Source organism: Apiospora kogelbergensis, assembly GCF_038363985.1.
Source record: "Apiospora kogelbergensis strain CBS 113332 chromosome Unknown utg000009l_segment0_segment0, whole genome shotgun sequence".
Lineage (NCBI taxonomy): Eukaryota > Fungi > Ascomycota > Sordariomycetes > Amphisphaeriales > Apiosporaceae > Apiospora > Apiospora kogelbergensis.
Window position 1 is genome coordinate 535661 of NW_027117426.1, and position 27088 is coordinate 562748.

Below are 27088 nucleotides of genomic sequence, written 5' to 3' on the forward strand. Positions count from 1 at the left end.
GCTACTGCCTTCTGCCTCCATACCAAGGTGGCAGTTGAAGTTGTTGTTTTGGCCTTGGCAAGTTCCTTCGATCTGCCGTCCAGTGCACTACTCTGCATATCGACCACTGAGATGGCCTGCTTTTTAGGGGACCTGACCCACCAGCCTCACTAAAGTCGGCCCCTCTGAGCCGGACCTTTTCATCCCCAGTCGCCTGTCCCAAGTGCTGGGCTTGCATGTTACAGCCAAAGGGTCTGGCCCCACTCTCTGCATGTCTTCCATTTCTTCTCCCCTCTCAACCTCGTGTCACAATCAGGGATAGGAGCAGTCTAGAACGTGAACCATGCCGGAGTTACGTCCGTCTGCATGCACGCCTGGGCGGTCGCAAATCCCGAAAGTGGAATTTATAAACCCCCCGGCTGGCTAACCCAACCCGCCGTCGTCATGCCTCCCGCGTCTTGTAACCACAACCTCAGTATCAACAATGACTTCTCGAAAGCCAGGCGCATCCCCAGGGGCTGCTCCCTCAGCGCAGCCTACCGTGGCAGGCTCGGAAGAGGCCGTCCAGCTCGCTTTGGAGCAGTTGCGTAGTATGGGACAGCGCTTCCGCACCGCCTCCAAGGAGCAACAGGTCCTGATACAGGAGACACATGTACAGTGGGCTGCCATGGTAAGGAAGCTACTACTCGCTCCCTTGCGCCATACTGACCACGCTCCAATCTTTCAAGACTGATACACCCTCGCCAACACCACAAACCACAGTCCATATGGTTGAGCCGACCGTTTCTGCTAGGCAAGAATCAGTTCAGTCAAGTATCAGCGGGCTCGAGTCGCATGTCAGCACGCTCCAGATAGAGGCCCCCGAGGATTCCATGAGCTGACCGGTATAAGTGATGTCCGGGAACTGCTGAAAGGCCAATTCACAGAGTCGGTGGCGTCGGTGACAACTTCAACATCTGTTCTTGACCCCGTTTATGTTGGCTCGCTTTCCACGTTAGCGCACCCAAGCCCCGACATACTGCAAAAAGGGATTGCCAGCTTTTTCGACTGCAGCAGCCAGCTCTTCCACGTCTTCTCGGAAAACCAAATTGCCGACTACCAAAGGGCACGCCTCCCTGGATCAAGCGACGAGTGTCGCGACTATGCGACCTGCGTCGTCTCTGCCATTGCAGCAGTAGGCCTGCAGTACATGCCGAACGACGAGGACACAGCAGCCGAGCAGTCTCTTTACGCCATCGCTCGGAACCACTACGACCGCCTCTTAGAATTCAACCCGTTGGAAGCGATGAAGGTTTGCGCGCTATTCGTGCTTTACAACGTTTTTGCCAAATCCACTGTGGCTTTGGCCTATATCGGTCAGTGGTCATCATCGGCTGCTCGCCAGGTCTCTCTAACCCAGATGCAGAGGTTGGCTTGAGCCTTTGCCACCAGTTCGGTATCGACAAGCCTACGAGTCCGTCCCAAGGAGAGCAAGAACAATGGACCGAGTACCGGAGGACTTGGCGGACGCTCCTTTTCTTCTCGGGGTAGGTTTGCTAAGCTGAACTCACTATATACCACTCGGAACTAATACGCTTTCAGTTGGCTCTCTTCAACATTGGGTTACGTATCAGGGGACGACACCTTAGTTCGAGCCATACCAGTAAATCTTGCCGTATCCCGTTTTAGTCGTCTGATTCGGTGCTAACATGCTGCAAGCTATCAGAGATCGAGCCGGGGAACCCCTCCGATATCAATCAAGGTCAGTCGATGCGTAGCACAAACATGTTTTTTGACCTAGCTAACAATCTTCGAAGTGGCGCAAAGTGAATTGGTCAAGATCTCGCTATTGAAACTCCGAATCATCCGCACGCAGGAAGCCTTTGGCGAACATTCTGTGCTGTCAGTAGCCTCCACGAGGTCTGACTTGAAATCTTGGTACAGCAGCCTACCACAGGAGATATCGTTCGCCAGTCTCTCTCAAAACAATTTACAAATGCACACCCGGAAGATGATATACAATCTACACATACTCTATCTAGGGGCTATGATGTTATCATATCGGCGAGTTGCATCTCACATTGTCCGCCTCAGTCGCAGCGAACAAATCGTTTCTCTTCAGCAGCAGCAAGATGAGCTCCTGGGGTACATTGTGGAAGGCCGCGAAGCAGCAAGGCATTCTGCCGCTGTTCTCGGCCGGTTTTATTATGAAAGAGCTTTTTGCAAGAGATGCTGGCTCGTCATTTTCCACGCATACACCACATGCTTGATTCTTCTGTTCTCTGTTGTACAGGGCCACGTTGAAGGTTCCCATCCAGATGTACAGCAACAGGACCTGGAGAAAGCAAGGCAATGTCTCGAAGTACTGGAATGGTGCGGGACATTGGACCGTGTTGCCCGCCAGTTCCATCGGACACTGACTGCTTGTTACGATGCCCTGGTGACCGCGGGAATGACCACCCCTACACAAGAGAACCCGAGCGGTGTCTCCCCTTTCTACCCTGGCGCAACAACCCCTACAGCAACCCCGCAAAGCTCGGGCTCGATCGCCAAGTACTTCTCGATTCCTCATTCCGGCGACCTCAACTTCCACCGCCACGCCTACAAGCTTCTTGACCTGCTGTGCAGGCCCTTTTCCGACCCCTATGCCACGTCCGACACAGCAAGCGAAGCGATGCTACCCAGACAACTTCGGCAAAACCCGAGCGGCTTCGAAGCCATGCTAGCACCGGAGCGGATGGAGTGGAACCCTGGCAGCCGCACGCTGTTCCAGTGGGACTTGGCCAAGATCGGCATCCCGGCCGCGCCGTCACAGTGGCCTGACGTCTCGAGCGGGGGAGCTTTCCTGTTGCATGCAGCAGAGTCGGTGCCATCCTCGAACCATTTTGTCGGGGATATGCGGCCGAGTGGCTGGGATACCGAGCCCTCACTGCTGCGGTTGTGTTGAGGGCTTTCTATTTGATTTTGTGGCTTTTGTTCTTCTCTATAACATTTTAGGGATCATGGGTTATTTGACCTCGTAGAGGTGTAGGCGTTGGATTGGTTTCTTGTTCGTATGGTTCTGCTCTATGATATCCTGGTGGCGAGACTGCCCAGTTCCCTCTTTGTAATCGAGAACACTGTGTCGCACCTCCTGCTTCTAGCCCCCTTCCCAGGCGCAAAAGTGCTATCCTACTTCCAGCCATACACAAACTTTTGCCCATGTGAAACGACCAATCAGTTCCGTTTGCAGACCTGTACCTGCAGCACTTTTTCCTGCAGAATACACTCGGCTTCCTTCTAGGTATTGCCAGACGTCGAGAAGTAGGCCCTTGAGGGCGCTAGGCAGCGAGTGGACAGTGCTGGACAGTGGAGTATATAAATCGGACTATACTGCTGGAGTGTTGGTGTTACTACAAGGAGCGGCAGAGGCAATGCGCTGGTCACAGCGTCTGTGAGATGCGCCGGGTAAAGGAGGGCCGCCCGAGTTGGCAAAGTCTTTACCTCGGGTCCCAAAGAGGTCCAATACATACTACTCATTCTATATCCACGACATCACGCCATCTTGGGACCCACGTTTCACGGACAGAAATCGCGCCGAAAGAGGTATATTCACATCGACTCCATCTGCTCAGGAGGTCCCTACGCAATAATACTCCTCCGCCCAGAGCGACGCCGCGCAGTTCTCCCCATGCACCCCCAGGACCGTGTTCCAGGCATACAGCTGCGCCGTCATGATGCCGTTACGCGCGGCAAAGGCGTCGCAGCTGTCGCCGGCGACGGCCGCGGCATACTTTGGCACAGTTGGCGACGATGCCAGTCTGCGTCGGGCCGGGGGCGGCCCCGACGCGCCTCGTCGTCGTCGTCGTCGTCGTCGTCGGGCCGCCGCCGCCGCCGCCGCTGCCGTGCGGGGCGGAGATGCCCACGCAGTACCACTCGGCGGCCCAGAGCGACGTGCGGCAGTTTTGGCCCGCGGGCCCCAGCACCGCGTTCCACGCGTAGAGCTGGGCCGCCGAGATGAGGTGGCGCGCCGCGAAGGCCTCGCACCCGTCGTCCGCCTGCGCCTGCGCGTACTTGTTGCAGTTGGGCGCGACGCCGCTCTGCGTCGCGCCCGGCGCCGTCACGGGCGCCGTCGGCGTCGGCCGCACCCCGATGCAGTAGTACTCGCTGGCCCAGAAGTGGGTGGAGCAGTTGGCGCCGTTGAGCCCCAGCACGGGATTCCCTGCCCCCCGTCTCGCGTCGTCAGAGCGCGCTGCCACGTGTGCACCAGGAACGAAAAGAAGGGGGGTGGTAAACCTACACGCGTAGAGCTGGCCCGGGGTCACGCCGTGCGCCTTGGCCCAGTCGACGCAGTTGTCCCCGGCCTTGACGCTGGCGAAGTTGTTGCAGTCGCTCGCGAGGCCGTCCTGCGTGGGCGACGGCGCCGACCCGGAGCCGTGCGATGCCGGGTCGGTGATGGTGCCGCTGACCGTGGTCGTCGGCACCACGACGCCGCCGGCGCCGCCCCGTTGCTGATTTCCCGCGTCGGCGCTCGTGCCCAGCGGCGGCGGCGGCAGAGCGTAGGAGATATTCGTACCCGGCGCGCTATTTTCACAGTCGCCCGTCAACTCCCTTGTTGTCTGACGGAAGGGGCGTATTCGACACGGCGGCGGCCTCTTACCTTGCGCACACGTACTGCCCCGGCGTAGGGCTGTCGCAGAGACCCATGATGCTGGGGTTCCAGGCCAGAAACTGCACGGTGGTCGCCTTGAAGCTTGATGCGAGATTGTCGCTATCGCGTCAAAGAGCTTGTCAGCACAACCGAATCTGGAATATCGGAGTAAAAGTCTTTGCTCACCAAGTCTGGCCGCTGATAACCTGCTGCAAAGTACAGGTAGCGGGGAGGCAGATTGCTGCCGTTACCTGACAGGTGCTACTGTTGGTTGCAGCCTGCAAATCACCAGTGGTAACGCCGTACTTGGTGGCGAGGCCATTGCAGCCGGAACCACTAGTCACGGTTTGCCCAGCACATGTGGTGCTGGAGGGGGGCTTGACGTCGTCGGCGTGGACCCATTATTCAACGAGGTCGAGGTCAGCGGCGGTGCCGGGTCGTACGTGGGGACAGCACGCAGAGTAAAGTCACGAATGCTCGTACTGCATATGTCTCCGATGTCCTGAAGTTGATCAACAAGGTAATCCGAGTGGTCCTCGTCCGAGAGAAGACTGGATGTCACTCGCTGGTAGAGCATCTCGATGAAGCAGTCGTTGCAGAGCTGTCATCGGCATCAGCTCTGTGCCCAGACAAAGGACCGAGTGCAGAAACCTACAGTGTCATCGTCGTAGAGGTTCGCCATCCTCATGTCTGCGACCGGAATAGCGGAAGCATTGCCCCCGCAGGCAGGATCCGAGGGATTTGCTGTGCAATCTGTTGAACAGAACACGGTCAATATTCCATTTGTGTCACCTGTGGCCTCCCGATCAGCTAGGAAAAGAAGTATCTAAAGCCTGACCTGGGCGAACTATGTCGCTCCCTACCCACTGCTGAGACTCGGTGATGCACCAGCCAAAGTTGTCCGAGCTAGAGGCAGACTATGGGTTAGACAAGTAGCTCCGAGGCATCTCTTGGCGGTTTGCACTTACTACGATGGGAGGCACATGAGATTCATTCCGTCGTTCAGACGCTCGCCAATGGAGCTGGCCGGCAGTTGCTTCCCATAAGCGGATATATACTCGCCATAACAGATGCTATAGAGGTCCATGCTCCACGAAGAGACGTCCAGTGCGCAGTTCCCAGAACACAGCGCCGTGACGTTGTCGTCTTCCCACCAGAAGTTCTCAAAGTCGGCAACCATTCCCAGTAGAGTCTGGTCGCAATTCGGCATGGTGCGGTTTCTGTCGTTTCTATCAGCTTCCGATAATCACGCAGAAGGAGCTCTACATACAAGGCTTGGAGACAATCTGTAGCAATTCCAAGCGCCTTTCCCAGCTTGTCAGCATTGAGGGACGGATACAGGTTGAAAGCGGCGGCATGGTGGGCGATGGACAGCAACAGCAAATGGGAGGGGATGGATTTCATCATGGTCAAGTCTGGGAAAGAGAAGTTAAGAAGCTTCAGCCTCGAAAACAACCTGGGGACCATTGGGGAAACATAAAAGTCGGGAGTGCCAGAGGTTTGGCCAGCCTGCCGTGGCCAGGAGTCACAAGTCTTGGAGGGCTGTCCCGGCCCAGTCTGAGTGCCCGCGATATCGAATCTGACATGGTACATACAAGCCTTCTTGGCAAAAGCTTACATGGCGGTAAGCCGTGGGAACAAGCATTACATGCACCTGGCGGTGATTGTGCGACTCTGATTGCAGATTCCGAACCATGCGGACGTCATGCAGCCGTAGGTGGTAATTATGTAGGCGCCCGGCTAATATGGTCGGGGCTCGAAGGCGGCGTCTCTCGATAGGTGATAGGTTAGATGTTCTAGTATTATGTCGTGAAACATGTCGATGTCTTGCGGTCCAAGGTTGCTTTCTTTTTATTGTATCTGGTGACCAGCCTGACTGCAGGCAGGCCGTCTGCTGACCGGCTAGATTAAATTTCACCTCCTATATTGATGTCTCAGCTCCGCTCGAGTCCGCCACGGCAATAGTTGGCGACATTCCCCCTTGAAGTGGATGATGGAGTGTTTCTTAAGTTGTTTCGATATCTTCCAACAGAGGTGTCTCCTAGCGAACAGTGCACTCAAAGCTTTGGACCTTGACTGTTTGCTACCAAGATGATGCTATTTCTTACCTTATTGTTCACGGCTCCGGCCTTCGCGGGGTCGTTTGAGGGTCTTGTAGGTGTCAACCCGAGGCTGTATGAACCGCCACCGCTCCGTGTCCTAGAGCTCAGCTCCGGTCTTCACGGACGAGCACTTCCCACCGGGACATGCAATGCGAATACGCCCTGCGAGAACGCCGCCTGCTGTGGCGGCAACAACAACAACCTGTGCGGCTACTCACCGGGTGAATGTGGTGCGAGTAGGTCATGGCCCCCTCGTGCTCAAGTTCACACAGCACCTACTGACACGGCAGCAAGGCAACTGCAGCAGCAACTGTGATGCAAAGGCCGAGTGTGGCATGTATGGCAAGCCCGGCCAGCAAAGCTGCCCCTTGGATGTGTGCTGCTCTAAGTTTGGGTGCGTAACACCTCGGGCTGCTTCCACGCCGGCGCCTTGGAAGCACGGCACGCTTACTGCGCAACAGGTTCTGCGGGTCTACCGACGACTTCTGCGAAAGCGGCTGTCAGAAGGGCTTCGGCGGGTGCGGAAAGGTGAAGCGTCCTGGGTGTTCTGGCAACTCGGTAGCCAAGCGGGTTATAGGATACTACGAGTCCTGGGCCGCGACTCGGAAGTGCCAGCCGGTGCTCCCAGAAGACTTGAACTTGAACGGCTTCACCCACATCAACTTTGCCTTTGCATTCTTCGATCCGAGCTCCTTCCAGATTGCGCCTATGGATAGCCACAGTGGCACACTGCTGGGCCGGTTCACGGCGCTGAAGGACACCCGCAGCGGCCTGCAGACTTGGATCTCGGTGGGAGGTTGGTCTTTCACCGACCCTGGACCGACCCGTTCGGCCTTCAGCGATATGACCAGCTTGGCAGGGAATCGGCAAAAGTTCATCAGTGGCCTCATCAGCTTCATGGACCACTACGGCTTTGACGGGGTCGATCTTGATTGGGAGGTCAGTATGCAGCATCAGGGAAGCCAAGATGAGGTACTAACTATTTTGCTTCGAATGCCTAGTATCCACAAGCAGATGACCGAGGTGGTCTTACCGCCGACAAGGCCAACTATGTCAGCTTTGCCAAAGAGCTGAAGGCGGCTTTTGGTAAGGAAGCTCTGACCGCATCACCGCTGAGGAGAGTCGCTGACATGTAAAAGGCGACCGATACGGGATTTCTATGACCCTGCCAACTTCATACTGGTATCTGCAACACTTCGACTTGGCCGCTATCCAGCCTAGTGTGGACTGGTTCAACTTTATGACTTACGATCGTGAGATAGCCCTGAGCCGTTCATGATAACCCGGCCGAGACAGTGCTGACTAGGCGAAAATGTAGTCCATGGCATTTGGGACGCACAATCAAAAGCCTTGGGTCCCCATATCGCGCCGCATACTAACATCACCGAGATCGACATGGGACTGGATCTGCTGTGGCGGGCAGGTGTCGAGCCAGCAAAGGTGGTGCTTGGCCTCGGGTGGGTAAGACGACCCGTTCGCATCCACCCTTTCGACCTGCTATCCAGCTTACAAAAGACCGAAACAGTACGGCAGGAGTTTCACCCTGACTGACGCCGCCTGCAATACTCCCAATGGCGTTTGCCAGTTTTCCGGGGGTGCTAAGGCCGGCCCGTGCTCCGACGCCAGCGGAATCCTCACCCTCCAAGAGATCAAGGACGTGATATCTCACAACCATGTTCAGCCTGTGTGGGATAAGACGGCGGCCGTAAAGTGGATTACGTGGGATAACGATCAATGGGTGTCGTACGACGATGACGATACCTTTGACCAGAAGCGGAAGTTTGCCAATTCGCGCTGTCTCGGTGGCACCATGGTATGATGATGTCCATCCTGCTTCCCAGACCCCAAACTCATGATGCTGTTCACAGGTCTGGGCCATGGACCAAGTGGACCAGAGGGCGGACAACGGCTTGGCTCCGGCTCCTGGAGTCACGACCTCGGACCAAGCGGACGCCAAGCAGAGGAGTGATGATATACAGGCTGGCGTGACCTGTTATGCCACGGGTTGCGACCAAAAGTGCAAGTCCGGAACTAACGAGGTGGCTCAGAGTAAGTGCTTTTGCTCATGTCCTCATTGCGTGTGACGCCGTCCTGCGGCCATTAACACGGGCTTTCGCTGGTTTAGTGAACGGGCAGCCGGGAAAGCTGTCCACCAACGACCGCTGTAAGAAGGATAAGTACCGCCGCCTCTGTTGCGATGACGGTACCCGCATGGGCACGTGCCAGTGGCGAGGGTACCGCGGCGTCGGCCTGACCTGCATGGGCGGCTGCGGCGACGGCGAGACCGAAGTCGTCCAAAACACCAACAGCCATGACAAGAAGGCCGGTGATCACACCTGCACGGGAGGCATTCAGAGTTACTGCTGCAAGGGCTTCAAGCCGGCACCGACAACCAGCAAGCTGAAGGACAAGGCTGAGGATGCGGCCAAAGACGCGGCCGAGGCCGCTGCCGAGCAGGCCGCCCTGGACATTGCGGCCAAGGCCTTCTGTCGCTTGGCCGTCCCCGCCCTTCTCGCGCCCTTGGAACTCATCGAGGCAGCTATCCCCATTATAGGTGAGCAGGTCACTGTGCTACGGCGGCTGGGCCCCATGGCGAAGCTGACTCTCACAATCATGTGCTGCTAGGCGAGATTGCCGATATTGCCGAGATCGCCGCCACTCCAGCACTGATCCAGCTCTGCGTGAAGGGAGTGGAGAAGGAGGGAAAGGCCGTCTTCAAAGTCTTCGGTAAAAAGCACACTATCACCATGGACAAGCCGACCGCGACTCGAAGGTCGCGACCTCCGGAGTCGAGTCATGTGAGTTGATCTCTGGTTCACAAAACACGCCCCTAGTCTCCTGGTCCGCATTATAGACGTTTCTGACTACGTTTTGGCCTCCTTAGAGCTCTGTCAAGACAAGCCGATCCGCCTGTCCAAGGAGCGGTAGAAAGCGGGCAGATTGCGAACCCGACAACAGGCACCACACAACAGGAATCACCCAAATCACAGACCATTTTCAAGACAGCCCAAACGCCATCATATGCGACGGCAACCCCAATCTGCCCCAATCCCATCCCCAGGCGTGTCTGAACTACCACTCCATCATACAGCACTACCCCCAGTACGCCACCCTGACTTGCCACTACTACCCCAAGGAGAAAGGTCGACCTGTGAGTCAAGCCTGGACACGGCAGCGAGACCTTGCGCATTACCTGCCAATGATGGGGGAGAACAGGTGTTCGCCTGATGAGTACCCGCCAGCGGCCATCTGTGATTTCAACGATGGCTGGGACGCAATACGTAAGTGAAGACAACCCGGGCGGCATTCGGCGCCATCAAGGTTTCCCTGCCCGTCGCTAACCGTGGCTTGTCTGCAGCTTCGAAGGCGCCGGCCCTCGCGGCACGTCCCCAGATCGACCGGGGCCAAAAGATCCGTCTCATCCAGTCCAAGGACAACCACAACGCCGGGAGCCTCTTCCGCTGCCCCCGGATCCCCTCCTACAACTTCGACCAGGAGCACCAGCGGACCGAGCCCGGCCGAGGTCGTCGCGGCTACGAGACCGTCGTCCACCAGGTCCGGGCCGTGTACACGCGCAGCCGCTACACCATGGCCTTCCACAACCTGCCGCAGTTAGACGACGACGGCCTCGAGGCCAACCCTTGCCAGCCCGTCATCGAAGGCGTGTCCCACCCAGGCTTCGCGCTGCTCAACGGGGACCAGTGGTTCATCGACCACCCGCGCGAGGCCGCGCTGACGGCGGGCTGGGCGCAGGGCGCGGTGCACCGGCGGCACGGGGCCGCCAAGAGGCGGGACGGGGTCGAGGAGGAGGAGGCGGCGCAGGGGTCGGGACGCCTCGTCATCGTCGAAGCCAACTCGACGCGCCTCGCCACGCCCGCGGAGCTGCGGGCGCGCTTCGGCTTCGACCGCTGCGGCGACGACGCGTGCTCGCGCGAGCTCGCGGCCTTCGCCGCCGTCGTCGCTACCCTGCGCGAGCGGGCGCGCCCGACGGCGCCGGTCTCCGTCGAGGCCCTGGCCACAGTTACGGTCGCGCTGCCGGTTGAGGGCGAAGGTGTGCCGCCCAGCTCGCCTGGTTCCCACTTGACAGTAAAGCCGGTGCTTCCCCGGCAGACGGGAGAGGTGGCGTGAGGTTGGATACCTAAGCAACTGTACTATTTTTTAGCCATAGTATTCCTCCTCTCATAAAGACACTCGCCTGTCGCGCAATTCATTTTCCATTGATAGGAACCTCAGATCAAGTAGCTAGTGTCCGCCTCCACCATTCCTCGAGTGCGTGGTGGCAAGCATCTTTGTCGTAGTTATCCGGCCATCCATGCTCCTTGTAGATCTTCTGTAGCTCCTAGGGCTGGCTGTCAGTCCGGCCTAGTTGCAGCAATATTTGGGCTGTTCCCCGAGAATCCCTGTACTCACCTCGGTCTCTTCCCAGTGATAACTACCCGGCCCCGCGCCCCGGAAGTAGAGGCTGGGGTAGCCGCCCCCGCTGTCCAGATTGGGCAGCCCCAGTACCGCCATGTCGCGGTATGCCAGCCGCCACTCGGCCAGCAGGTGCCCAAGCGTCTTCGTCTCGGGGTCGCAGGCGCGGTCCCGCCAGACGCGCGCGTCGCCGCGGGGGTAGGTGGGCGCGTACTCGGACTTCATGACGCAGTAGCGCGTCACCGTGCCGTCCGTCGTGTCCAGCATCCAGCAGGAGCCCTCGCGGTCGCTGCCCGTCGTCAGCTGCACCACCCAGGGTGGCCATCTTTCCTCGACGACCTGCTCGCCGTCGGCAGCCAGGCCGACGTCGTCGCGCACATTGCAAGCCCAGCCCGGGGCATCGCGCTCGCTTAGCTCGCCGACCACGCGGTAGTCGCAGGGATAGGCCTCGTGCGCGACCCAGGGGTGCGTGTCGTGGCAGTAGCCGGTGTCGCCGTCCCGGTGCACACCGTCGATGTAGGGAAGCCGTTGCAGCAGTTCGATGACCTCAGGGCTCTTGGCGCCGAGGTGGTCGCCCAGGGTGGAAGGCGTAATGGACGGCCAGCCGCCAGGCGGGGGCTCGTGTACAGCTTTGACAGGGATGTGGGGAGAAAGCGGTAGAAAGACACGAGCTGAGAGATGACTTCATTGCGATCATATCTCGAGGTCTGGCCGCCAAGACGCGGGTCCGGCGACGGCGACGGCGGCAATGACGGGTTGGGATGGGTCATGGTGTGGGGTGTGGGGATGAAAAGAAATCTGGTTGGGGGTCAGCAGTGCTCAAGCAACTGGAGGTTACCTACTAATATCCCCTCAACCCCTCGACGCGCTGTCGGAGATGAGTTAGTCCGCCGGCGTGCAGAGAAACCTTTGACTTACATCATCACCGTCTATCACCGTCTATCAAGTACTCAGTACACCAGAGGAACCACCACCCAAATTCGGGCCCCAGAACAGCGCTTTCTCGTTTTAACCGTTGTCACACGTAGGTGGTAGTAGGATCATACTCTGTGCAAGTTACTGGAATCCGCCGAGGTCAAATAACCACTTCTTGATTGTGCTTGTGCTGTTCGTAATTCGCCTCCCATGCTTATTCTCTTCACTAGCAAACGAAATAAGCAGGTCACTCACTCGTCAAAACATGGTAGGCGCGCTGTTACCTCCGTGTGGCTAGAAGATCCCATCAGCTTATAATGCTTTTCTCTGTTCACCTACCTTCCCAACTTGTGACCTGTGTAGTCAAGCTTTTATGGACAATCAACAGTTGATCTACTGCTGGTTCTTCTGCACCTATATCAACGCACATTGATCGAACATCCACAACCAACTTTTCCGCGCCATTCAACCGCTTTTCTGAACTTGGTTCAGAAAAGTAACCCATCCCTCACATTTACGAGTTTTCAATCCATAGGGTTTAATGGCCACTTGGTTGCGTGCGCAGATTTAAAGAGTCACAATTATAAGGTTTTGTTTCAGTTGGGATCATACCTTCATTGAACAGAAGAGCAAAAAAAGAAAGAATTCCTCACATTTACATTTTCTTCTCGTTGATCATTTTTACCATTTGGTTCTTCTCTTCAACTTTGTTTTCACCCACGACCCAATATCCCAACAAGCAACGATCGTTCCCATCAGTGCCTATCATAATGGCAAACGTTCAAGAGCCACTTGGTGGATCACAGGATATGCAGGACACCGATCATGGAAATGGCCAAAGCGGCAGATTCAGTCAGGATGAGTCTATCTCTAGCAACACTGACGCTGGCCATTCTCTTCCTGCCGGTACCCAGCATGCCTCGCAAGACGGACGTAGCTCTTCGATGGACCGTTTCGACCTCGAGTCTCTCAACACAGCACTGGATGAAGCGACCCAGGCCATCGGCAGCCACCATACAGGACAGCAGCATTTGCAAGACGGCGACTTCACCGGACGACTTATGCTGGAGATGACTGATTTGGCAGAGCTGTATCATGGCTTAAGGGAGACTTCCAAGGCAATAGCACAGAATGCCTCCGACTTGGCGAAGCGCTGGGATTGGAAGAATTCGCGACTCAATGCCCAGGAAGAGCATGCCCATCGCATGGTGAACGATGTTTGGTTCGTGTCACACCAAACCTTCATCTTGACGCACTATCTGCAGACGACGCCGGAATCTCGTCGCGACATGGTGTATGTTAAGGATTTGGCACAGCAAATCTCTGCCTTGGCGGAGAGATTTCAAATGTCGTTGATGGCTTTCACCGAGGACTCGAAGGCTATGGCCCTCGACATGATAGCTTCTGCTGGACGAGATGAGTCACAGCAGCATGGACTGTATACGGCAACCGCCCTGGCTCCTGCTCCATTCGCGTTGATCGCCAGAGAAAGAGCCGTCTCCGCAGCCCTCGTGCAGCAACTGGCACAGCCCTATTTCAACACGACTCAGGGTACAGGCAACCTAGACTTGGTTACGCCCTCCTCCATCAAAGCGATTCGCGCAGAACTCAAGAAAGCAAAGAAGGCCAAGAGACTGCAACATCGCGCAGACTGCACGAAAGCAAAGAAGGCCAAAGAACAGAAACATCAGGCAAGCCACAAGAAGGCAAAGAAGGCCACTGATAGCAAGTTACTGGACATACATCTCTAGGCGATGCTATCAGACAACCCACATCTGACAACATGACTGGCACCGCTGCTTTCGACAATCCTGGCAGCGATCTAGCAACCGGCGATCTCTCCATCGCTCCTCAAGTTGCCCCTTTCGCTTATTATGCCGTATTTGCCTCCCCAATACCGGCAATGGGAGCCTGCATTGATTTTTAACCGCGAATTACGAACTTTCCCATGCTTTCCCATGCTTTCCCATGGAACGAGACTACCTTGGTCCACCACTACGGTACGCTTAGGGAGGCTTTGACAGACACGCATCGTGTCTCACTCAGTCTGGAGCTGGATATCTTGCACAGATCAGTCACGATACTGATTCCCGGAACCCCGTCGTGAAAGGATATAGGGTAGGGTGAGGACCAATCAACATCAGCCAGTAAAGCAAGATATCACTTTGGCATGACTTATATGCTTGTGGAGAACTTTATTCGCAGACTAAATTGATACTGGAAATAAACCAAGTCTCTTCCGTCCAACGCTCACCGTGATTCTTGACTCATTACTGTAATCTTGTTCACATGATATGCATGGCTCACAAGCGTAGAATACGTAGACATGTGATATTATTACCAATTTCGAAAGGCTTCAAACTGCCATTGAGAGTAGAACTGTTAACCCTTGGCTGTAAGTGACGCCTTTTGCCCTTTATGGAATCATCCTCAATATGTAAGCTGCTTTAGGGGCTATGAGAAAGAAAGAGAAAGACGGAGGGAGGTGATGTGTGAATTTCGATTGGCATTTACTCTTCACATTTGATTGATTGTTAAAAGGCGCAAACACTGTAGATTGTTTTCAGGTGATTACAGATCTTATCTTATGTATGGTGACACTCAGCATATACACGAGCATAGCATGAGCCTAGATTTCCAGTTTGTACCTCAGAATCAGGATGCTTGTGGGCCTTCCCATTTCAACTTGTCCTGCAGCCATCATAGCAGACACACCTCATCTGCCACAAGCAAAAACGGAAACCCCTCTCATTGACTGAAAGTTCTTGGAAGTAAGTTGTAAACTATTCATTTTTCTGCTCACGGAATGCACATTTCTCACATAAGCACGCAACTGCCACAGCTATCTGTAAAACGAGCTGCGTACCGCCTTCTCAAGAACAAGAACCAACCCACAAGCCGATTTTCTGGACCGTCAAGACGGCCCAACCACCAGTCGACATGGATCCCCTGACCAAGTTCGACACCTGGGACCTCTCGCTGCCCATCTCGTCGACCAAAGCTCGCCGGCGGCGCGAGGAGATCGTGCGGCTGTGCGCCCGGGTCGACCCGGGCTGGGAGGGCAAGATCAAAATGGTGGTGACGGCGGAGCACAACGTCTGCCGCTTCCTGTGGGAGCTGCACCACCACGGCAAGATGCCCGAGGACCGCTTCTGCTGGCTCGTCGACCAGGTCATCTTCCGCTACACCGAGACCCGGCTCCGCGCCCAGCCGGGGGCGGCGCCGTCCACCTCTCCATGCTGCTGGCCATCCTGGGCGACATGCCGCCCATGCGCGTCGACTACGAGGTCGAGAAGCACAGCGGCACTTGGGAGAAGTACGAGGCGATCATGATGCAGAGAATGGCAAAAGAAAAGTAGAAGTCGGAACGGGTGTCGAACAAGCCGGCGGCGTCGTCTGCTGATATCGCAGCCTTTGCGGTCAAAGGATGGTCGGATTCTACGGCATCCTTCTTGGCAACAGCCCCTACGTGCTTCCCATCTGCCTTGCGCGACAAGACATTGATCATTCGGATCTTCGCCCGTGATGAGTCGCAATACGTCTACTTGGTTTTGCGCGATAAGACTCTGGTCATCTGAAACCTTACTCGTGACGAGGTCACAATACAGCCGGTAAGCATTTCTGGTGACCACCTTGCTTCGCTGTTGACTAACATTGTCTCAAGTCCCAGTAGAGTTGCAGCATGCAGATAAGGCCAGAAGAAAAATGGAAATAAATGATGGATGGATTTCGCTTGGCTAGCTGCGCATAGTTAATGTTGAGAAAGTCCAGAATCGCATGCAAGTCATCGATTGTGTTTGTTCATTTCCTGGTTGCCTTGGGTTGGTTGCCATTGCGATCACGCGGAAACCGAACGTCCCCTACCCGAATACGACTGCGAACTTGACGTCGGGAAGATTTACAACGTGACATTTCTGCTATTTCGAGCGAGGGTTGTCGTACGAACGTGCTCTTATATCACATCATGTGGCATGAATCCAGATTGGGACGAAATGTGCCCCTGAACTAGCACAAGTGAGGCGAAAGTTACCGGTGCCGTGGAAGCCTGTTAGTCTCAGCCACAAGCGGGCTGTGGTTGCGCTGTGGTTGTGCAGGACATCGTGGCTAGTGGCTGTTCGTAAAGGAGGTGCCCCGCACCTCAGATTTCTTGGCTTGGCGCCGTCCCAAAGTCGTCAGTCGCGCTGACGTCAAGATAATAGTTATCTCGTCCCATGTGTTGCGCCACGCGCCCGCGACACTTTAGATTGGGTGAGCAGTCGTCAAGATAGGGGGGGCTGCTGCATATGGTTACTTAATCTTGTTTTTTCCCACTTCGTCAGGGTCCTCGCCTCGAGTTGGTTTGATCCCCTCCCTTGTCCTAGATCTTGACCTAAAAAACACCTTCGAATTCCTGGACCCTTTCCCATAGTGGAACCTGCCAGCCTTTTCTCCATCCATTTCGTAAAGACGACGTATCCCTGCGCAGCTCAGCTATCCAGAAGTTGATATCAACGCCTCATTCCCCAGTCCATTCGGTGGGGATCTGCAACGTCTCTCCCATACCTACTATACACGTCGTTCAAATCTTCAGTACCTGTCGCAAATAGTTCAACAAGCCACCGAAAGAGGCCTTTCAAGAAAACATGCCAGAAACCGAGACCCCAGTCCAGAACCCCCAGGCGAGCGGCGCCACTTGGACATCGTTCATCAAGGTATGTCTTGCACTTTGCCGACACGATTCGGGCATGGAAGCTTTGTGCCCAACCACGGGGGCAGGACCATCATTGTGTAATGGCCATATCACCGTCTCGCCAACTTTGCTAACTTACGGCTCGTCCTGTAGTCCATCGCATCCTTCAACGGAGACCTCTCGTCCTTGACCGCGCCGCCCTTCATCCTTTCGTCCACGAGTCTTACCGAGTTCAGCTCCTACTGGTGTGAACACCCGACCATTTTCGCTGCCCCAGCCAAGGAAAAAGATCCTGCCAAGAGAGCGCTGCTCGTACTGAAGTGGTTCTTGACGACCCTGAAGCAGCAATATGCTAGCCGGAGTGAACAATATGGCAACGAGAAGAAGCCGCTGAACCCCTTCTTGGGAGAGCTCTTCCTTGGCAAGTGGGAGGACGCCGCCGGCACCACCGAGCTGATTAGCGAGCAGGTCAAGTACGTCCTCTTCCTACCCCTCTTCTCGTCAGCCCGATGACTAATATTTACTTTGCGCAGTCACCACCCTCCCGCGACCGCATACAGCATCACCAACAAAGAGTCCAATGTCCATCTCGAAGGCTACAACGCCCAGAAGGCGTCCTTCTCCAAGACGATCAACATCAAGCAGATCGGCCACGCTTTGCTTACCGTCCCCGACCCTACCAACCCGGCGCAGAAGGACACCTACATAATCACCTTGCCCTCCCTCCACGTCGAAGGTCTGCTGTTCGGATCGCCGTTCATTGAGCTGGATGGCGCGTCATACATCACCTCATCAACCGGTTTCACCGCCAAGGTCGATTACAGCGGCAAGGGCTGGCTGAGCGGGAAGAAGAACTCGTTCACCGCGGTGCTTCACCCCACTGGCAAGGAGAAGGAGGTGCTTTACAACATTTCGGGCCAGTGGACCAAGGCCTTCGAGATCCACACCGGCGCTGCCAAGCACAACTCGAGTAGCAACCTGATCGAGTCCTGGGATCCCTCCGCCAACCCCCTGACCAAGCTGAACGTCGCCCCCATCGAGCAACAACACCCTCTCGAGTCCCGCCGCGCCTGGTCCAAGGTCGCGGAAGGCATCCAGCGCGGAGACATGGATTTCGTCGGAAAGGAGAAGTCCAAGATCGAGAACGCGCAGCGGACCATGCGCAAACAGGAGGAGGCCGAAGGCCGCACCTGGGAGAGGCGCTACTTCAAGGCCGTGGAGTCCGATCCCACCCTGGCGACTCTTGCCAAGAACGTTGGCCTCGCGTCCGACGGCGACTCGGAAAAGACCGGAGGACTCTGGAGGTTCGACCAGACCTTGGCCGACAAGGCGAACAAGCAGGATCTGACCCAGGCCGACAAGGACAAAATCGCGTTGGACTTGCTGGGACAGTAGCGACATATAGATCAGAAGAGATCACGATGGGACGATTTTGGCTCAGAACCCGTGGAGGTAATACGGATGGACGCACAAGCAGGACAGAAATAGGCATTGTTTTAATTGACTAATTTTTGAGACGACCGATTCACATGAGACGGTTTCCATGCGGCAGTTTATCAATTGCCGCATCCTTTGATCAGGTAATCAATCATGCATTTCGATACGGGATGAATACGATGTTGATCGATTCCCCATGTAGATTTGTCAAGCGCTTGGCCATGTAACGACGCATCAGCTACAACCCGACCAGCGAGACCGTTTGATACACTTCGCAAGATAGGATTGCAGATGTGTATTCGAATGTTATTTATGCCCTGCATAGCTATACAGTCTACTGTATAGCAACGTGACACACTCTGATGAACCATGCATCCCCTGATGACTTCCATGTAATCCAACACGTAGCAATCGCATATCCAGTAACGACTGTCCAACCTGATCCACTATGGCTGGACCGGCCTTTCTTTCTCTCGAAGTAATTTGAGAAGATCAGGTTTCTCCTCGTCGATGATGCGGTCGAGTGTCGATGTGCAGGCCCCAATCCCACTCCAGGACCACCCAAGGTGCGCGCTCAAGGCGAACAGGGTGTCGAATTTCGCAGAAACCTCAAGCCCAGGTTCCTTGGCCTTGGCCTCCTCCGAAGCCGCTTTCTCCTCCTTGTCTTTCTTTATCGGCGGTCATCACTTGCCATCCTTGGCAGCCAGCCTGTCCTGTAGGGTAGGTGACATCAATTCGATGGCGCCAGTATTCGAAACGCCTACGCGACTGCACGACAAGGCCGAACGTCTCGTCCCACGGCGCGGCGGTCGGGTCCGGCGGCGGGAAGCGCTGGCAGAACGCTACAATGTTTTTGTGGTCCTCATTGTCGCCGCTGCCGTTGCCGTCGCCGTCCTGCGCGAAGGCGGCGGCCCAGGCGATGAGCTCCGTGGACCAGGCGACGTAGTCCTGCGACAGGCGGCCGGCGACGGCCAGGTCGCGGATGGCGGCGCCGTCGTGGGGGCCCGTGGCCGTGGCGCAGCGGTGGACCAGGGCGTCGTAGCTCTGGCGGAAGAAGAGGCGCAGGGGTTCGCGCGCGGAGCCGGCGGGGGGTGCACAGGCCGATCTCGAGGAAGTGGGATTTGATGGTCGCCACGACGGTGTCGTGGCGGCGGCGGTTCCAGCCGGGGTGGGCGAAGCTGAAGGTTTCTGGGATGGCCATGGCGGGTGGCTGGGGATACAGATGACGGACAGTTTTATTGATCTTGATGGTGATGAATTCAGCAAATTAGAAGAGGAAACCGAAGGAAATGAAATAAAATTGACTGAAAGGATGAAAGCGGTGTTGGCAATTCAGTTTGACCAGACAAGAGAGGGAGCGAGGCCGGCCTCTTTGTACAGGGAGCACTGAATTATCGGAGAAGACGTTTGCCGTCACCAGCAGGAAGCTTCCATCAAATCTTTTTTCAGTTCACTCGAGTCCATTTGGTAGATGTTGTCAGTGTCATGTAAGGTTTAGTATCTGTTGGGTTGACAACTTGACATTGAGCCAAAAAAAAAAAAAAAAAAAAAAAAAAAGGGAGATACCAAAAGAAGTTGGTACTTCATCTCATGCGGTGGGTGGCGACTTACAATAGCAGGTGACGCTATCCATAAGGAGTAAAACAGGAGCTCGCAGTCGTACAGATGGGGTGTGAGAGGTATTACAGTTGTGGCAAAGGGTGTGATTGTGATGAATAAACGATAAGCTCCGTGAACGTGGGTGAGTGATGCAGTGTGCGTGTGAATGCAAGGCGCAAAAAAGGTGCCAGGATGGCAGGGCGTTAGTGATTGTCGAGTTACAGTGATTACTCGAGTGGGATGACAGCCATCTGCTGGGGATTTCGAGCTCCAAAACAAGACATAAACAGAATACTAGTGTTCTTTCAGCTTTTACAGAGCTGCTCTGGAGATAAAATTTGAAACTGACTACGGTTCCGGGCACTGCTCTATGAGAAGCCCTGAGCTGCTGTGCCGAGTGCTTGAATCCGATATGCAAGATGTTTTGGTGTTGAGATCGTCAATTATACAGCAGCGTTTTTTTCACCTTCTTTTGAAGTCCTGATTCCAACTGTCATTGAATTGCAAGACAATGGTGGTCTCAGCCGCCTCTAACACCCAAAACGTGTTGAAACTCAGTGTCATCACGATACCTATATCATGAAAACCCTCAAACATAGACATGACCTAATGAGATCTACTTAAATAAAGATCCTCTACCTATTGCATGATATCCCCCTTCCAATAAGTCAAGGTTCACAAGACAACTTATACGAATGTTACATATTCTCAATAATTATCGTAAACAACGGACAGGTAATTTCTGCTAACATACTAATATGCCTAGCCCGGCTTTGACTTCAATATGTAATAATAGCTTGAAGGGTGGTGGGCTGTGATAGGTTGGCCAATCCTTTGTTCAAAGATGTGTTGTTGAGATGCGCCTGATGTGTTATCGAGCTTTGGTCAAAATAGTTGGAGGAAACAGAAAACGGGAACTTACAAGAAGGAACATAGAAATGCCGGTAACAAACCAGTTCAATAAGTCCTCTGTACTCGATTTGAAACAGCCAACCTGTTCAGGCATACATAAGTGATGCTGAAGGCAATCATGAAGGCCATCGTGGCATGATCTTGTCTCAAGAGTCGGAGGCTCCAGGTTACGTGGTCCACACCAGAAATCGTAACATAGCACGATGCATGCAACATTATTGCGTAACCCTCTATAAGGTCTTGCAATCGTCTCATAACTATTTAACAAAAATCCTAATTACGCACAGTGTCACCCATCTCAATACCAGGTGATTGCGGATCTAATCCATGTGAAACTAGCTTTCGGTTAATATAGCCCACCGCACTATAAATAATACACCCTATAAAATATAGAGTATATAAAAGTATAGGTTGAACTAATGGGATTAGGTAATTAGTTAAAAAACTAATTATCCCAGTATTAAGAAACATATTATTAAGGAAATAGTATACCGTAAAAAAGATGAAACTCATCGTCCAAAACCAGAATAGCCTCACAGAGCGTCGTTGTTGATCCAGGACCCATGAGTGTAAGCTTAATCCAAGTAGAACAGTCCCCATGCAAGCAATAGGAAGGTCGATGATGAAGATGGCGATGAAGCCGTCACTCGACAACCAGAATTCGGAAAGGGTACCTTCCTGATACACAAACGCGAACTGAAATGGGAAGATTGTGAAGAAGAGAACCCAAAGGCATGATAGCGTTGAACAGGTGGCTATCCATGGAGTTGCCATACATGAATCACGTTGGAGCCAGTGTTCTAGGCTTTGTGTCGGCGCAGCTGAGGAGTAAGGATCATGCTCGCGAGTTCTCAAAGTCTCCGTACTTCGCTGTGTTTCTCCTGGGGAACGGGGAGGTGTCAGACTTTCGGAATTGTTTCGCCTAGAATATTCGCCTCGTGTTGCTTGGTTATGGATGTTTTGACTGTCTAAACTCAAAGCGTTGCTGGTTGCCGACGATGTATGAAGATGTAAATATATGCTCCTATAGATGCCTGGGGTAATGGCACCGGAAATCGTGAGCAAGGGGCCCGCTAACAGAAGGACAGGCAATATCTGGCCAAAGGTCCATTGATTTTCTTCATCCACGATGGTACTTGGGACAGACCCTCTAGTACCAGTAAGTTTGAAAGTACCCCATAGCACAATGCTAAGCAACCAGTATACCTAAAAGTAGATAAATTTTTATTAATATAGTGCCAGGTATAAAGGATATAATGCTATACTAACCTCAGCTAGCATTGAATTAGCTAAATTAGCTAATATTCGTATTGTGATAAAAGCTGCTAAAGTAGGCAGTTGTATAGCATTATGCCAAAGGGAAGAATGTCCCTGTGTCGATTGGCGTGCTATGATCTTACGTAGGAGATTCTGACCCATTGTGGATAAGTGCTCCCTGATTAATATGTTGAAGGTTCGTGATAACGGGCCAAAAAGTCTCACCAAGCGACTGATGAAGCCAAAGGCTAACAGAAACATGGACATAACTGCCGATTGAAATTGGCTCGAATTCTTCAGATCCTTGACATATCCTGATGCTGATAGATGATCTCGGAGCTGTAATGCATAATCGATCTTTAAAAAGCAGACAGCCCGCGAGTTTAGCTTTCCTGTGGTAAGACCGGGCTTCTCTACCCAGTCGAAAAAGAGAGTCGGAAAAGTGGCAATAAGCAGCATAATAAGGAGTATGGACATCAACATAAGGCGGCCAAATTTGACCCAGCGGCGGCTGACAATATAACCGCGTAAGGCAAAGAGGCCGGATAGATGTGTGACGGCTGAGAACCAGGCAAGATGGACTATCATCTGCCAATGATAAGCGTCCAGACCGCATTGAGGGCCCAAGATAAAGGCACTGATGAGGATGCTTAAGCCCGTGACAATCTGTATATCGCACATGCCTAAAATGGACTAATTAGGCGTTGCCATTAGCTACAGATAGCGTTTGAGATTCTTCTAGGGACATGTAAGGGTTTACCTTGGTAATAGAAGTTTGAAGAGACGAAGTATGGTCTTCGAATGATTCGATGCGCCGAACCCATCGCAGGAACCTGACGTCGATAGGATTAGGGCGCCAATGGAATTTGGCAGCCTGTCCGGGCCATGGACATTGTGTGGGATCGTAGGCCACAAAATAATTGAGTATAACAAGTATCACAACAAAATAACCTGTCCCAACGAAGCCAATAATGGCCTGTGATGGTAAGAATGCGGACGACATTATTCGTTATGCGCGAGTTAATCTTGGACTTACCCCAAGTCCAGAGATGTCTCCATACGGCTCGAGTTCTGGCAGATTCCCAAGGGCCTCCGGGTCCAGGCTGCAGTCCCGCGTCCAGTTAAGGGGCCGACATACTGACATAGCGGGGTTGGGAGCTGATCTACTTCGCTATGAAAATCCCGCCAGCACGTTGAGTGGGTGTGAAAATTGGCGACGGAGTGGAAGGTGGCTAGGATGAAGTTGACAGGAGATCAGGTTGTAGATATTTTTATTGATGTTTCAAGAACATTCTATCCTCTGGGACGTAGTTGAGCGATCATAAGCCAGATGAATCGTGCATTGAGTGATTAGCGACATAAGCATCAGCCACTTATTGTACGACTTGAGCCTCAACAAAAATGTAGAGATGCGGTCAGCTGGTTCCGTGAAGACTCACGCCGAGAAGGGCAGTGCCCCATTGCGTAGCCCGTGTTCAACGAAATACAGCCGTGCAGCTTCTTGGTTTCTGCCTTGCAGTGCGTTGACACATGTTGGCGGCACGACTATGCCTTACACAATACAGATGATATAGTATAGATCGCGTGAGCCTCCGGTAGTGCCGCTTGGGGTTATGAAAACATTAACGGCTCGAACAGGACAAAGCCGAGTAGCCAGTTCAATATTTCTACTCATGTACATAAATGATAAGAGATGATGATAAATCAATGATACTTGTTCGTCACTTCAAGGTCCTTGTCAACTTCTTTAAGGTTGGTATCTAGATACCGAACCGAGAAAGGAGGGAAAACAAAAATGCCCAAGTTCAGGTGCCTGGTTTGAGTATGTAGCGGTTGTAGCCTACCTTGTTCCACCCTGACTGCCCCCGGCTTACGACAACTGCCATGGTGGTGTCGCTGGGACACCCCGGAAAGCTCAACCTGCTCAGCAAACATTCCTGCAGGGAAAATTGCCGGCGGCTTCTCATCTTGGCCTTTATTCGTCGACACCCCTCATATACAATTCTGCCTACCAACCATTTCTGCAAGGTAGTGCATCACCCCTACTTATCCTGCGAATGAGATTGCGATCGTATATGCAAGCGCCTTACTTTGCGCCTCGCTTCTCGGAGCCTGGGCTAATTGCTCCATGGGCCTTAAAAATGCTGGATCCTCAAGGCTGGCGAGTGCCTTACTCCTACTTAGGTAATATGGGCTTATCTGATGGCTTTCGCTTATTTCGGTTTTCATTTGTCCGAAAACTGCCAGCTCCTGCTGTCATCTTCCACTGTTATCTTCAAAGGGATCGTATTAAAACTGCATATGGTCTTCGTAGCTTCGCAAAAACGAATGCAGCAGCAGCGAGATGTCAGCCCCAAGCTCGTCCACCGACAGCGAGACACATCATCTCGATCTGGCAGCCCGCACTATCGATCTGATTACCACTGTTGCCAACGCGTCGTCCAAGTCCAATCTAGTACTCTCGGGCATTCTGGAGATTGGCGAATGGCTTGGGCGAGAAAAGCTCAGCCGGTTTGCTCTACAAGATTGCCTTGAAAAGGCAAAATGTCTCGCGATAACCAATTCAATTGGAGAGGCTCTCTTTCCGGCTATCTTGAAAAGGGGAGATGATCTTCCCGTCGGCCATTTGTTCCTAAGGAGGTCTGGATCACTCGGCTTGCTCATAGCCAGGGACCCGAATCTTCATTGGATGGTATCTACTGTCGCTTGCCTGTTTCGATTCACCAATCAAGAGAGCTTCGTCTCTGAGGCCATTTGCGATTATATCCTGGGCCTCCGAACGGCAAACCAAGGTTCATTCAGACCCGTCATTATACTGCGCCAGGACCCTATACGGATCCAGCTGAAGTCGGTGCTGGATAAGATTGTCTCAAGTATATGGCTCAATATTGTCAATTCCGGAGGCTGCTATAACGTCAACCTACCAGGTGAGCTCAAGGATGTCTGTTCGCGAGGGCATAACCTAGACTCTCATCAATTCGCGGATGTGGCCATTTGCCTCAAGTCCCCACGTGGTCACATTGTCATCCGCAGCCAACATCTGCTCCAAAACCTGACCCTTTGGTTACACCACCATTTTCATGGGAGACTACAGGTCACAGTCGGTGGGAAGATTCTCTACAATAAGGTCCTGGGACCTGAGGAACGTGAGATTGACCTCCGTGTTGAGATGTCTTGTTCAAAAGGTGGCAGTTGCAAGAAACCGAACTCGAAGGTTGAAGTCCTTGTTTCTGTCTCTGGGCGTCTTGAAACACTCATATCCAGCCAGTATCCTGATAGGGATGATGGAAGTGAGATTAATGGGTCTGGCGTACGACAACAGTTCTACATCTTCGCTAAAGACCAGGGTTCGGAGGAGGGCTTCGGCACATCGCAATTCAGATTGAGTACCCAAGAGACTGCGTGGTCCATGATCAACTGGATACTGTCTCAGAGAGTCATGGGCCCTGCCCACGGCCCAAGGGATGTGTCCTTTCAAGTTCTACTCGACAGCACCAAGACTTCAAAGCGACGAGGAACAACTTGCCTTACTGTTGGCGATTTACTTTACCGAGTTCCCGGAATCATCAACTATGGGTGGCATCCAAGTATAGATGGTGAGAAGGTGAGATCAGAGAAAGACGAATTGATCATATGGAAGAGAAGCCGCACCAAGCTAAGCCATGAACGAAGATTCAAGTCGAGTCGAGGACCTCAGACGGGTGGAAATCGAGTGAAGAACGACCGAGAATACGACCCTGTACTGGAACGTATTATAAGGAATTTTCCCATACTGCAAGATCTCCTCCGAAGATTCAAGAGGTTTTGTTTTTGCACACTCTGTTCAGGATCCGTGAACAGCCACAGCAGCCCGAAGAGTGTCAAGACTGTAACGGATGAGTTGCTCTACGAATTTAGAGACGGATGTCTCAAAACCGAAGCGTTGAGGGTGGTGTTCATTCTCATTGCTCACTCAATTGCTGATGCGATGGGATGCAAAGATGCTTCAGGATATAAATCTTCCGACGCAATATTCGACGGGGTTTCTTGTCTGCTTGACGAGATTGCCGGTGAGGACCCAAGAATGACTTGGAAAACCTGGTTTCACCTAACGGCAACTGTCTCACTTGGATGTACCTTTCGGCTGCCTGAGAGCTTCAAGTACGACAAAGGGTCAACGACTGTTTCCGTACAATACGGAGCGAGCGCTCTTGTTGCTTCTTGGCTAGACATCTCGAAAGCTTTGCGTCTGCAACGATGCTTTGCGGTGGCTGAACTTCGCGGTGGTAAAATAGGAGTCAAATCAACAAGCGAGGACGGATCGCCACAATTCGTGGGAGTCCACGAAGACTTTGCTATTATACAGGCCGAACCCACCCAAGATTTGATTACTTATGACGATGCGATAGTGGAGAAGGATCCTATACCCATCGATGACCTGGCGACAATCCCGGTACATGATTCCACAGCAGAAAGCACCATGTTCTTGTTATCAGTCACTGATGGGCTTTACAAAGTCTTGCTTCGAGTCCAAACTGGCCAACACAGTCGATTTATCAACCCGGCAGACGCCACTATCGGGTATGGGTTTTACTTGGAACCCGAAAATTGCCAACACGGGCAAGGCTCCGGTCCCTCAGCTTCAAGGAGGCTTCCGAACAGTGCGCCCTTATACCTGTATTCATTCGACGAACTTCTGGGACAATGGCTAGGACGTGCTCGGAGAGGCGGAGGGTCCCCAGAGCAAGAAGATTCTGATTCGCCAGCAGAGTCTCCTGAAGGCGGCAGGATTCTACCTAGTAGACCCAAAGCCCTGCATATCACCCAGCCTCTTGACACCGCACTCAAGATCAACGTAGCGCGAGCACAAGCCATCTCTAGCCATCCACTGATTTGCAGTCTCCCATTCTGCACGGATTGCTGCAGTGCGGCTGAAGCTACTCATGTTATCAATGAAGGACTGGCTGCAGACATTTCGGAGGGATATCAAGTTGCCATTAGACAATGAGCGATATTGAGCAGCAATTCCCACTCTTGTTTTACTAGGGAATCTCCCTACATTACACCCAAAGACATTGTCTTAGATGCTCACGGGTCAATATCGTAGCACCAGTGGTGGATGAACGCGCTCCTTAGCAGGATGGATTGATGTCGTTTCTGTCTAATATCCTCTTTTTCCTTTCCTTTGTTCTTTTTCAGTTCGATGTCAAGCTGTCA

At 53.4% G+C, this 27088-nt stretch overlaps 9 protein-coding genes across 9 annotated transcripts; 7 read left to right on the plus strand and 2 right to left on the minus strand.

Annotated features, from left to right (window-relative positions):
* Positions 1-463: 463 nt before the first annotated feature.
* On the plus strand, positions 464-2905 carry PG998_013220 (uncharacterized protein; the record flags this gene model as incomplete). The annotated part of the gene is made up of 7 exons (XM_066880036.1): positions 464-649; positions 708-787; positions 835-1334; positions 1385-1505; positions 1561-1621; positions 1678-1720; positions 2001-2905. 7 exons carry the CDS (start codon positions 464-466, stop codon positions 2903-2905), a joined length of 1896 nt encoding a protein of 631 aa, XP_066724175.1.
* Positions 2906-3680: 775 nt separating this feature from the next.
* On the minus strand, positions 3681-5995 carry PG998_013221 (uncharacterized protein; the record flags this gene model as incomplete). The annotated part of the gene is made up of 8 exons (XM_066880037.1): positions 3681-4521; positions 4613-4708; positions 4775-4924; positions 5032-5189; positions 5244-5398; positions 5456-5505; positions 5557-5808; positions 5859-5995. The coding sequence occupies 8 exons, from the start codon at positions 5993-5995 to the stop codon at positions 3681-3683; spliced, it is 1839 nt and encodes a 612-aa protein (XP_066724176.1).
* A 684-nt stretch (positions 5996-6679) lies between these two features.
* PG998_013222 (uncharacterized protein) lies at positions 6680-10818 on the plus strand (the record flags this gene model as incomplete). Its single annotated transcript, XM_066880038.1, has 12 exons — positions 6680-6926; positions 6985-7084; positions 7152-7629; positions 7692-7776; positions 7830-7943; positions 8009-8151; positions 8216-8503; positions 8559-8739; positions 8816-9244; positions 9316-9488; positions 9575-9971; positions 10049-10818. The coding sequence occupies 12 exons, from the start codon at positions 6680-6682 to the stop codon at positions 10816-10818; spliced, it is 3405 nt and encodes a 1134-aa protein (XP_066724177.1).
* A 106-nt stretch (positions 10819-10924) lies between these two features.
* PG998_013223 (uncharacterized protein) lies at positions 10925-11873 on the minus strand (the record flags this gene model as incomplete). The annotated part of the gene is made up of 3 exons (XM_066880039.1): positions 10925-11029; positions 11101-11721; positions 11772-11873. 3 exons carry the CDS (start codon positions 11871-11873, stop codon positions 10925-10927), a joined length of 828 nt encoding a protein of 275 aa, XP_066724178.1.
* A 915-nt stretch (positions 11874-12788) lies between these two features.
* On the plus strand, positions 12789-13769 carry PG998_013224 (uncharacterized protein; the record flags this gene model as incomplete). The annotated part of the gene is made up of 1 exon (XM_066880040.1): positions 12789-13769. One exon carries the CDS (start codon positions 12789-12791, stop codon positions 13767-13769), a length of 981 nt encoding a protein of 326 aa, XP_066724179.1.
* A 1189-nt stretch (positions 13770-14958) lies between these two features.
* On the plus strand, positions 14959-15596 carry PG998_013225 (uncharacterized protein; the record flags this gene model as incomplete). The annotated part of the gene is made up of 2 exons (XM_066880041.1): positions 14959-15334; positions 15445-15596. The coding sequence occupies 2 exons, from the start codon at positions 14959-14961 to the stop codon at positions 15594-15596; spliced, it is 528 nt and encodes a 175-aa protein (XP_066724180.1).
* A 1044-nt stretch (positions 15597-16640) lies between these two features.
* PG998_013226 (uncharacterized protein) lies at positions 16641-18082 on the plus strand (the record flags this gene model as incomplete). Its single annotated transcript, XM_066880042.1, has 3 exons — positions 16641-16709; positions 16841-17160; positions 17221-18082. 3 exons carry the CDS (start codon positions 16641-16643, stop codon positions 18080-18082), a joined length of 1251 nt encoding a protein of 416 aa, XP_066724181.1.
* A 780-nt stretch (positions 18083-18862) lies between these two features.
* On the plus strand, positions 18863-19249 carry PG998_013227 (uncharacterized protein; the record flags this gene model as incomplete). The annotated part of the gene is made up of 1 exon (XM_066880043.1): positions 18863-19249. One exon carries the CDS (start codon positions 18863-18865, stop codon positions 19247-19249), a length of 387 nt encoding a protein of 128 aa, XP_066724182.1.
* A 4987-nt stretch (positions 19250-24236) lies between these two features.
* PG998_013228 (uncharacterized protein) lies at positions 24237-26879 on the plus strand (the record flags this gene model as incomplete). Its single annotated transcript, XM_066880044.1, has 1 exon — positions 24237-26879. The coding sequence occupies one exon, from the start codon at positions 24237-24239 to the stop codon at positions 26877-26879; it is 2643 nt and encodes an 880-aa protein (XP_066724183.1).
* Positions 26880-27088: the final 209 nt, after the last annotated feature.